Raw genomic sequence first — 12,047 nt, forward strand, 5'->3', positions numbered from 1 at the left:
AGACAAAGTTGAAGTACTTTGGCCACATCATGAGGAGACAGGAAAGCCTAGAGAAGACAATTATGCTGGGGAAAGTGGAAGGCAAAAGGAAGAGGGGCCGACCAAGGGCAAGATGGATGGATGGCATCCTTGAAGTGACTGGACTGACCTTGAAGGAGCTGGGGGTGGTAACGGCCGACAGGGAGCTCTGGCGTAGGCTGGTCCATGAGGTCACGAAGAGTCGGAGACGACTGAACGAATGAACAACAACAACACAATAGAAACAAAACTCTTGGGATTTTTTTAAATGTTTGAAACTTCTGCGGTGTTTTGGTGTGATGAGTAAATTTCAAATCAATGTACAATGTCAGCATTTACTTTTTATATTGTGTTCTATGTACAAACCTAATGAAACATGCTTTAAACAAAAGGAAGAGCATTGCAAACAGAGCTCACAAGATCAGCACAAAAGGATTTTTTGATGAGCGGAAATCATTACATTATTGGCTACTTCCTTCAGCTTCCTTGTTCCTTCTGCTTTTAACTACAGTCCGCATAGTTGCTGGGAAGGAAATTGATATCCCCAATAACAATGCATTGTTGTGAGTTATTTCTCTTTGTAATCCAGAGTCTTTTATGATATGGTGGCTTCTTTTTGAATGTACAGTTAAGACCCATTTTCTCTCTAAAAGACCTTCTCTTAGAGTTTTAAACGTCAACACAGCTGCATAGCTTTGAGGGTCTTCATTCAGGATGTGATTATGTGAACTACCATAATGAATGCCACTTGACAACTATTGAATAGTCATTGTTATATCACACTTCCATGAGGATTTTGGCAGAATTTAATGATCATGCCCACTGAATTATCAGGAGGATAAATGCCTCTAAAATCTAAATACATCCTAAATTTACTTGGGATTTTACTCTGTAATGATTGATCTCATCAAATCAGAGCAGGTGGCCAGAAGGGAATGATGCAGATGTTGCCAAAACCAGCCGACCACTACCTTTGTTACCTTCCTCTACCTGGAGTTAGGCTTAAAGCCAACCTTAGAGACTATGGCATAGACACCAAGAACTGGGAAGCCCTGGCCCTTGAGTGCTCTGACTGGAGGTCAGCTGTGCCCAGAAGTGCTGCAGAATTTGAAGAGGCACAACTGGAGGGCAAAAGGGAGAAATGTGCCAAGAGGAATGCGTGTCAAGCCAACCCTGACCGGGACTGCCTTCCACCTAGAAACTGATGTCCTCACTGCAGGAGAACATGCGGATCAAGAATAGGGCTCCACAGCCCCCTACAAACCCACCGGCAAGACACTACACTTGGAGGACCATCATCTTCAGGGTACAAGGAATCGCCTGGAGCATAGTACTTCATTTCTGCATACGGGTTTTGAGAAGGAGGAGAGTTGTAACATCCTCTGTTGCTGCTTCAGAACATTTAAATTGGGCAGAGAAACACACCTAACTGATCACTGACAATCCTAGGTTCATGCCATCTTCCTTTACTCATAATGGAAATCTGCCTACAGCACTTAGAAGAAGAAACAGATTGCCCATTTTTTATTAAATAGTGAAACCAGACCAAGCTTAATGAAAACCTATCTTAGAAATCTGACACTACAAATTTTCACAATATCTGAAATTTGCTACAGAGGGATGAGTGTTCTGATTATAGTTGTCCTGGACTTTCAGAAAGCAAAGAAAACTTTTGCAAAACAGGCTTTATCACAGGAAACATTTTCAGGCTTTGCAGTACACATCGTATTTCAGTTTTACTCCTAACTTCGTTCCTGTTAAACATTCCTTAAATTTTGCATCCATTTCTTTGTTCTGTTCATCATTGAAAAGGTCCTTCCAATCTCCTATGGCTCCTGCAACAAGATGGAGGGAGGAAATATGGGACAACAAATGTTTAGCCGATAAACACAATCATTATTTGATAGCCAAGAAAAAAATCGATAACTTTATAAATTAATGACAGCTGGGCACAGCATGGCACAAACAGGCAGTTGGATTGAAGATTGATTTGGACACAGTCACAAAAGCATATCTTCCTTTCTTGGCCAAATCTTTTCCATCTTGCCTGCAGTATTTCCCTTTCTATAGACCAAAGATTTCTCCTTTGACAAGTATGTAGCTGAATACAAAATACCGCAAGAGAAGAGATAACTGAGTGTATGATTTCCTTGAGGAAGATGACAGGTTCAATTCCTGGAACCTCCTGGAGAGAGTCTTGTCTAATACCTCACAACAAAAAAGTGCCAATCACAACTGAACTATACTCCATCGTTTGAAAAGCTGGTCTGAGTCAGCAAAAGGCAGCTTCTGGCATATAGCTCAAAACTAAAGTATGAATGCTATATTGTATATTCTTCCTCTTGCAACTGTGCACCAGTTTCTCTTTTAGATGATAGAAAGATGACCAAAGGTGTATTTCCCCTGCAGAATTCATGCAGTCTGACGTCACTTTAACTATCATGGCTCCAGGCTATGGAATAGGAGTTGTAGGAGTTGTAGCTTAACAAGGAGTTGTAGATTGACAAGGAGTTGTAGCTTTACAATTCCTCTGCCAAAGAGCACTGGTGCCTCACCAAATGACAAAATCCATGATTCCATAACATTGAGCCATGTATTGAAGGCAGTTAAGTTGTGCCAGACCACATTAATTGTTCAAGGGAGGTGCACTCTAAGATATAGAATATATATTATTGACCTCAATGTCATGACTTTTAAAAATGTTAAAGGGATTACATTGGATGAGAAAATACAGGGTGTTTCCAAAAGATGGACTTGATTTGAAATCCTTATACCTCTACAACCACGAACTGCCCATGAATGAAACCCACTTGAAAGGGTAGGGCATAGTGTTTCCCAATGCACAACGAGCCCCTCAATCATTCACAAGATGGCTGCCCTGCAACATAAGGCATTTTGTGTTCTGTAGTTCAGCAAGACTGAATTTGTAATTGAGGTGCAATGTGCATTTCAAGAGTATTTTGGCACTGATGACTTAGTAATAGTAGTTACAAACTGTTTGTAACTTTTTGTGTAATTGTGACATCTTGTCATTGTGAAATATACTGCTTTAAAGCTGGGCCCATCATTTTGAAACACTCTTGTTTACTAGTTAATATGGAATGTTTTAGGAATGAACTACAGAATGCCTCTTCTGCCTTTTTTAAGGCAGAAATTGACTCCCAGAAATTGTTTCCAAAGATGAATAGATCAAGTTGAATTGGGGATCCAGATTAATCCCAGTGCTTTTACCATTGTTTGTACTAGCTGTCATATGCCCTTTAACACTCTGAAACTATAGTCCTAATTTTTACTTAAGAGTAAACCTTAGTGATCCTAGACATGCATAAGATTTCACTATAGCTCATAATAAAATGGAGGAGATCATAAGTGTTCACAACTTACTGCTCTTAAACATAATAAAGTAAGAATAATGCTCTGTGTATAAGCCCCTATATTATTTTGAAACAAATTTACCTTTTCGAAAGAGAAGTGGACCAACAGCACCATGTGTCTCCTGTGATCTCTCCCGCATTGCCTCAAAGGATGCCCTGTCTGCAATTGCCTGGATTTGCTCCGCAGTAGCCATGAAACCAAAGAATTCTGCCATTTGCTTTACTCCAGAAACCAAATCCTAAAAGCAATGTCATGACAAAGTCAATAGAGAAGGCTATTTTTCTGTCAGGCGTGCTTTGGGTGTGTATTCCTGCATGCAGGGGGTTGAACTGGGTGGCCCTTGGTATCTTTTCCAACAGTGCCATGGATTTTGAGAAGCCAAAAATAGAGGGTTGAAGGGAGAGATGTGCGAAGAGCAAACCCTCATCATGACCTTCCACCTAAAAACCTTTATCCTCATTATGACAGACCATGAGGATCCAGAATAGGTCTCTACAGTCACTTGCAGACCCATCACCAGGACTCTAATCTTGGGTGACAATCATGTTCAGCCACAAATGATTGCCTATAGTAATATAGTATTATTCTTCCAACTTTATCATTCTATGATTATCCATCGTAAGACAGATGAACTATTATTGGCTTCAGAATACATAGCCAACACTCAGCCTAGAACTGCTTAGTTTAGCCCAGAATATTGGGGAATTACATCCTCTTGTGGACCTGCTCCCATTTTGCAGACCCTATTTTTTTTTTTACACCAGGAATTTTTCATTGACTTGGAGGCACACAATTTTTAATTATGCAAAAGTCCTCCTGGCCACTGCCGATACCTGGGCATACAGGTTATAATAATAATATTGTCTTGTCGGGTTCAGCACCAAGTCCAGGAGGACCCCCAAACTGCACATCCCTGTCTTCAGGTAGAGTGTAACCCCATCCAACACAGATTGAATCTCTATTCCCTGGTCTGCCTTCCGACTGACCAGAAGTACTTCTGTCTTATCTGGATTTCAATTTTTTGGCTTTCATTCAGTCCATTACTGGTGACAGGCACTGGTTTAGAGTCAGGACAGCTTCCTTGGCATTAGGTGGAAAGAAGTCGTAGAGTTGGGTGTCATCTGCATATAGGTGGCACCAAATGCCAAAACTCTGGGTGACCTCTCCAAGTGGTTTCATGTATATGTTAAACAGTATGGGAGACAAAATGGAACCCTGAAGAACCCCACAGGACAATTGCCAAGGGTTGAAACAAGAGTCCCCAGCACCACCTTCTGGGTTCTGCCCTCCAGGAAGCAACAGAGCCACTGTAAAACAGTGCCTCTTAGTCCCATCCCAGCGAGATGGCCCAAGACGATACTATGGTCAATGGTATTGTAAGCCACTGAGAGGCCCAGGAGAATCAACAGGCACTCCCTCTGTCTAGCTTTCTGTGTAGGTCATCTACCACGGCCATCCACCGAGTGGGGAAACTGCATTGCTCTCAAGATCATTTTGAGTTTGGATTAAAGCAGTTAAGTGTGACAATATTGGAGACAAATGAGAACAGAACACTTTACACCTATTTCTCTATGCAGAAGGATAAGCCTTGCTTGAGATTGTGTATACACCCCACCTGTTTTAATTCTTCATAGGTCAGAATCAGAACATTTTCATCATCTATGTGTTGGTTCCAGGTAACTGCTTGGTCAAAATAGGATCCCCAGCCAACTGCAAATTAGGCATCAATTAATACATCAGAAGGACTCATACTACTATCAAAAACTATCAAAATTTTAGCAGTAGGTTATTTAAAAACTATTGTCATTGTATTCATGTAATATTTGGGCACTGTCCAATCTTGCACAAATAACATTTTGGTTCCTCAAGAGGACTTCCCCTTTCTTTCCCACGGGGTCTGAGAGATCCATTATAGAAGTAGTGTCCACTAATGATAAACATTAGAAATAGAGTACCTTGCCCATTCATAAACTGTTGAAAAAACTCCTCCCAAGAGTTGTAACTGGGAATGCTAGGAACATTGTTATGGAACTGGAAAAATGATGCAGCTGTATCTTTAGGATTTCGAAAGAGCACCAACACCTAAGGTGAAAAAACAAGATAGTAAATTTCAGGTGTTCTTAATGTGGAGAAGAACAATACTCCCAAAGGAATCCCAGTTCACAATCTATACAGGTACTTTGTGCTGCTTAAGCTATAGTCAGAAATAAGTGGTTCCTGTGTAGGAGAGTAACAGCCTCAGGTAATGGCCATCATCATGTCTTGAGAGCCCTCAAAATGCACAATCTCAGGCATTCTTGCGTCTCTAACATTATATTCCTAGGGTGAGCATATTCATGGTCATCCTGGTCCAATTTCTAAGTATGAGACTCCAATAAGCAAAGAAAGCTCTCAAAAGTGCACTTTCTTTGTACAAAGCTATAAGATACTCCATATACTGTATTTCCAGCACATACATATGTTCCACGTGGAGTATTTAATACTCTTATATTTTAGGGATAAGAGTATATGACATGAAAAATTCCAGTATGACTTAACTTTTTTATATTTTGCATTATCATTAATACCTAGTCTTAGAAGGCTCATGTGAACTATTTACTCAAGTTATAAATCACTTAAGTAAATCACAGTGATAGTGCCCATCAGCTACAGTGACAAGATTTTCTGCCCTCCACTTTTTCTTGCGTCTAAAAAACACTCTAGAGGGCCAAACAACCAATTGGAGCACATTCTCAGTGGACAGGGAAAGGGAACCTGTAGGAAATGGCTTCATTCCTCCCCATTGCCTAGACCAGTGATTCCCAACCTGTGGGCCGTGACCCAGCAGTGGGCCATGAGAATGAAAATCCGGTCAGCGAATCTCCTTCCTCTTCATTTATTTTATTTCCACTCCTTTCCACAGAGTTGACCAGACCCACCTCTTTTGGTACTATTGTTGTGGAGCGGTCCCTGGTCAAAGTGGACCCTGGTCAAAGTGGGCCCTGGTCAAGTGGGCCCTGGTCAAGTGGGCCCTGGTCAGAGTGGGCCCTGCTAAAAAAAAGGTTGGGAACAACTGGCCTAGACAAAAACATTTAAGTTAATGAAACAGCCCTTTTAGATCATCCAGGAGACATCCAGGCCCTTGTCTCCAGACTTACCATAAAAGAGGATGCTCTCATTCAAGATGAACACCTACCTTAGCTTTATTTTTAAAGATGGTCTTGGGAAGATGGTTATAATGGAGGTGCGTAGCCACAATCCTTGGAGATGGTAACTTTTTCATCCTCTTTTTTTAAACAAATGAACATAAAATATCAAATGTGTGAGTCATATACACAGTAGTGATCATCTCTTGTTGATTCCCAGTAATCAAAGTGCAGCTCATCAAGTGTTGGACTGCAGCAGGATGTCTGCAGTAAACATCATAATAAAACTTGAATTGGGAAAGAATAGGATTCTGCTCTGGCCAATCCTACTATAGCTGTGTGGGCCTTTGTGCAATAGGCAAGCTACAGCAGCTACATCCAAAATCTCATACTGACCATGAGTGAACCAAATGTCAGAAAGAAAAGAGGAATCAGATGCATCTGCTCACCAGTATGTCAACAGGCATATTAAAAGGCACAGATGTATAAAATTGAAATTGAGGCTAAGAAAATTGAGGCTAAGAAAAATTGAGGCTAAGAAAACAAAAGTCATTTCTGGACACATTTTGGAAGAAACTGTCATCTGGTCTCTAAAAAGTTCAAAATGTTGTGTTTTTTTTAAATGTGTGAGGTTTATCTGACTGAGTTCCCTTCCATGCAGCTGAATAAAATCCCACATTATCTGCTTTGATCTGGGATATATGGCAGTGTGGGCTCAGATATTCCAGTTCAAAGAATATATTGTGGGATTTTCTGCTTTGATATTCTGGGTTATATGGCTGTGTGGAAGGGCCCTTAATGATTTTATTTCACATGTACATTTTGGGGGGTTGGGGAATCTACTGAAACATTTACCAAACTTTCTGTGCTATAGGAACGTATGCCGTTTCTTGCTGTGTTATTCTTGCTTCTGGTACCAAATTTTCTGTTAAAGAAGTAATGTCTAGGAACATTTCTGTTCCCTTAATTGAGGTATACCTGTACCACTATATGTCAGACACTTAGGTTCTGAAGAGGAAAAATCAGAAAGTGGTTGTGCAGTTTTTTTGTTAAGCTTAATTTTCATGTACATTCGTGCTTTGCAGCTTGAACTGACCTCATACTTCTCTGGATCACCACACTCAAGAAATGGCAATTCTGTGTTCTCAGCCTTCGTTTTCGAAGTTGTGGCTATTAAATCATTTACAATCTGAATGAGCCAATGAATCCCTGAAGCAAAGAAACAAGAAACATTTTCACTAGGATGCAATTGTTATTTGGAGGTAGTGCCAATGGACACTTACCACAGAGTTTCAGTAAAACAAGGCTGCAGCTTTATCACCTTTGGCCAAATAAAATTGGCAGAATAACACAGAAATCCTGAGATTGGATAATCTATTAACCCAATACTGAACAGTCAAGGAGAAGCAAGGGTAATGGGCTTCAGGCTTCTGAATATCGAGTAATATGTGGATTGGTCCAATTAATAAAATCCAGGGTGTGAGTAATTGTAGCTATTAGTTATCAAATTACACTAAATATCTCATCATTCATTCTGTTGGCTGATGGGAGTTTTAGTACAAAAACACTATTTCCTATATAGACAGAATTCTGTGAATTTTATATTGTTGTGAGCCACTCTGAGTCTCTGTGGGGAGAGGGAGTAGGATATAAATAAAGCTATTATTATTATTATTATTATCATCATCATCATCATCATCATCAGAAGGAATTCTACTCTTTTAAAGTGAACCGCGCGGCTCAAAAGGAAAAGGTCAATGAGATACAGCTTAAGGCAGCAGTCCTATACACACTTTGCCTACAAGGAAGTGCAATTGAATTCATTGCTATAAAGCAGTGGTTCCTAACCTGTGGTCCACAAGAACTAAAATATGGTCCACAGCCTCACTGTTACTACTACAGATAATAACACAGCCCAACAAAAAATAATCTTGGTGCCTTCACTTTTAGACCTGTTCCTTGGATTATTTGGGGTGCTGATTCAAAAATTGCATTGGATAGACCACATCAGGTCTCGATTATGAAATATGGGGTGAGCAGATGGCAACTAATAGATGGCATATGTTCTGTATCAGAAACTAGAGCTGATGTGGTCTATCTAATGCAATTTTCTGAATAAGCACCCCAAATAATCAAACTGAATCTAAAATTGACTAAAAACTGATTCGTAACCCTTTTGGTACTAATGTTGGAGAGTAGTCCCTGGTCAAGCGGTCCCTAGTCAAAGTGGTCCCTGGTCAAAAAAAAGGTTGGGAACCACTGCTATAAAGTATTGCAGCAGAAATTACCATATAAGAGAGGGATAGAGCACTGAGCACTCACTTATCATATTTAACTAGTGAGGAGAGTGAGAGGATTTTAGAGATGGTAGAAACCTATCAGCTGGAAGTAAAAAGTATTAACATTCCTCATTCACCCAACCCAAAATGTGAATGTGTTGTCAAGACTTTACTGGCAAGGGAGTGAATGGAATAAATGTTTGAAAAATTGACAGATGTCAATAACCAAACCTTTATAGAAGCCACTCATCTGCCTTGGATGGAAATCCATGGCTTAATTCTAAGTGACAAGAAGGCAAGCTATCCATACTGCATTGTATGAGTCTATACTGACCATATCATGCAGTTTCAAAACAGCATTCTATGGCAGTGTAGATGGTTTGTAGTTTATTCTTTCAGTCACTTCTGACTCTTCGTGGCCTCATGAGCCAGCCAATACAAGAGCTCCCTGTCGACTGTGGCAACCCCCAGCTCCCTCAAGGTCAAGCCAGTCACTTCAAGAATACCATACATACAACTTGCCCTTGGTCGGCCCCTCTTCCTTTTTCCTTCCATTTTCCCCAGCATCATTATCTTTTCCAAGCTTTCCAGTCTTCTCATTATGTGCACAGAGTACTTCATTTCTGCCTCAAATATCCTTCCCTCCAATGAGTATGGACTGGTTTGATCTTCTTGCAGTCCAAGACACTCTCAGAATTTTCCTTCAACACAACAGTTCAAAAGTGTGTATCTTCCTTCGCTCAGCCTTCCTTATGGTCTAGCTCTCGCACCATGGGTCACTATGAGGAATACCATTGCTTTAACTATGCAGACCTTCATTGCCAGTGTGATGTCTCTTCTCTTCACTATTTTATCAAGATTGATCATTGCTCTCCTCCCAAGAAATAAACATCTTCCTTTGAAAAACTTAGAGTACTATCTATCCAAAATGTTTTATGGAAAGATTTGCTCTGAAGTTGACCAGGCCAAGAGCTAAGTGGTCAGCAGGTTCCTATTGCAACAAGGTATCTCTCTCTTTCAGGCTTCAAAGTGCATTAAAACAAACCTTACAATAAAGCCTGGTGATAACACTTTAATCATTCACATAACATTGTATCTACTGCTTTCCCAGGGATCACCTCTTTGCAATGGCTGGCACAATGCAGCAGCTAATTAATCCTAACTAATCTGTCAAGAAAAAACTTTTTCCAGTGATTTTCGAGTGCATTAGAAAAGGAAGCTTTACTGTGCTTTTCTCTTTGTAAATTTTTAATACAGAGAGAACACATTTTCCTGTTTGGAAATTAAGACAAATATGTTCAATAAAGAAGAATAAAGTAAAATGGGGGATTATTTGTTCACTCTTACTTTGGGAGGCAGGTCATGGTACAATTAATCTGACCTATTTGCTTCTAAACAGAAGAGCAGAGTGGAGGGTGAGCCCTGGCATTACAACAACTAGGAAACAAAAAGGAGACTAACAAAAAGGAGAGTCTTTGCAAGCTGCAGCAACAAATCAATTATTGCTGGAGACTTCCTCCCAGGCTTTCCCTCTTGCCAAGAACTGGGCTCACTAGAACAGTGAATCCGTACCCTCATCTCACCATTGCAGGTGACTCACAAAAGTGGAAACAACCCTAGTCTGCTAAGGCAAAATAATCTTAAGGTTGTATTCACCGCATTTTGGATAGGACACCAACACCAAGTCGTCTATTCTGCTTTCAAATGTCTCCAAGGCTTGAAACATTTCAGCACTGCACACGGTGGATGGGTAGAGTGTGCCTCGATAGGAAAAGAGAAGCTCATTCATGTCGAGGCCTTTGGTTTTCTCTAAGGCTTTCTCTATTTCTCCTACAAATGTTTTCTCAGCCATGGTTGACCTTCCCTGTTGTAAGCAGTTGGAGCGTTGTTAGGAGAGCAAATAGCTTTAAATGGGATATTTTGAGAGGAGGAGTCGCCATTCCTGGCACTGGGTTTATCCTTTTGTATTTGGGTATTTTTCAGAACCAGCCTTCAAGATCAGATCGATTTCCTCATCTCCTCCTTTTGTTGATGACAAAAACAACCCATTGGTGCAGACTTTGTACTCTTCATACTTTGGAGGTAATCTCCATTAAAGCTGAGCAATGTTGGCATGCCAAAGCACAACGGATATGAAACTTGAAGTTGTTTGGCAGGCATTTGAGACCAGATTTTGCATTTAAACTTACATAACAAAAACACCCCAGGAAAAACATTATTTTTCAAAACTCTTATTTAATAGGACCAGAATTCATGAATCCATTGCCATCCTATTTTTAGCTACTTTTCACATGTTCCGGTTTTTATCCCCGCAGCCTTTATTCTTAGCTTACTTCAATTGCTGCAAAGGGAGTTGCATCTCCACTGCATTATTAATGCAGTTTGACACCACTTATAATCATAGAATAATTGAGTTGGGAGAGACCTTGTGGGCCATCCAGTCTAACCCCTTTCTGCCAAGAAGCAGAAATATTACATTCAAAGCACCCCCGAAAGATGGCAATCTAGCCTCTGCTTAAAAGCCTCCAAGGAAGGAGACTACACCACACTCTGGGGCAGAGAGTTCCTCTGCTGAACAGCTCTCACAGTCACTTTAACTGCTGTGGCTCGATGCCATAGAATCCTGAGAGCTGTAGTTTTACAGGCTTTTTAGCCTTATTTATTTATTTACTGTACTTATACCTCACCCTTCTCACCCCCAAAGGGGGACTCAGAGTGGCTTACAAACTATGGCAATAACTCAATGCCAGATTCAGACAATAACAATATCAGTAAAAAGCTATTATATTATATTATATTATATTATTATATTATATTATATTATATTGACAAGCTGGAATGTGTCCAGCTAGTCAATAATATAATATAATATAATATTGATCAAGGATCTGGAGAACAAGCCCTATGAGGAGCGGCTTAAAGAGCTGGGCATGTTTAGCCTGAAAAAGGGAAGGCTGAGAGGAGACATGATAGCCATGTATAAATATGTGAGAGGAAGTCATAGGGAGGAAGGAGCAAGCTTGTTTTCTGCTGCCCTGGAAACTAGGACATGGAACAATGGCTTCAAACTACAAGAAAAGATATTCCATCTGAACATTAGGAAGAACTTCCTGACTGTGAGAGCTGTTCAGCAGTGGAACTCTCTGCCCTGGACTTTGGTGGAAGCTCCTTCTTTGGATGCTTTTAAACAGAGGCTGGATGGCCATCTGTTGGGGGTGCTTTGAATGCGATTTTCCTGCTTCTTGGCAGG

The 12,047-nt window shown here is 40.4% G+C and overlaps 1 protein-coding gene across 1 annotated transcript; it reads right to left on the reverse strand.

Annotated features, from left to right (window-relative positions):
- Positions 1-1,667: 1,667 nt before the first annotated feature.
- SULT6B1 (sulfotransferase family 6B member 1) lies at positions 1,668-10,649 on the reverse strand. The gene is made up of 7 exons (XM_060755087.2): positions 10,454-10,649; positions 7,615-7,727; positions 6,569-6,658; positions 5,349-5,475; positions 5,009-5,103; positions 3,475-3,631; positions 1,668-1,853 (listed from the first exon to the last, which is right to left on the reverse strand). Exons 1-7 carry the CDS (start codon positions 10,647-10,649, stop codon positions 1,723-1,725), a joined length of 909 nt encoding a protein of 302 aa, XP_060611070.2. The 3' UTR covers positions 1,668-1,722.
- Between the last annotated feature and the right edge of the window lie 1,398 nt (positions 10,650-12,047).

This window comes from Anolis sagrei, chromosome 1, assembly GCF_037176765.1.
Source record: "Anolis sagrei isolate rAnoSag1 chromosome 1, rAnoSag1.mat, whole genome shotgun sequence".
Classification (NCBI taxonomy): domain Eukaryota; kingdom Metazoa; phylum Chordata; class Lepidosauria; order Squamata; family Dactyloidae; genus Anolis; species Anolis sagrei.

Coding starts and splice junctions, on each gene's coding strand:
- SULT6B1 (XM_060755087.2), bottom strand. CDS start 10,649: ATGGCTGAGAAAACATTTGTAGGAGAAATAGAGAAAGCCTTAGAGAAA. Junction 6,659..7,614: donor GTGATCCAGAGAAGTATGAG/GTCAGTTCAAGC, acceptor GTTTAAAAAAAG/AGGATGAAAAAGTTACCATC. Junction 5,476..6,568: donor TCTTTAAAAATAAAGCTAAG/GTAGGTGTTCAT, acceptor TTTTCACCTTAG/GTGTTGGTGCTCTTTCGAAA.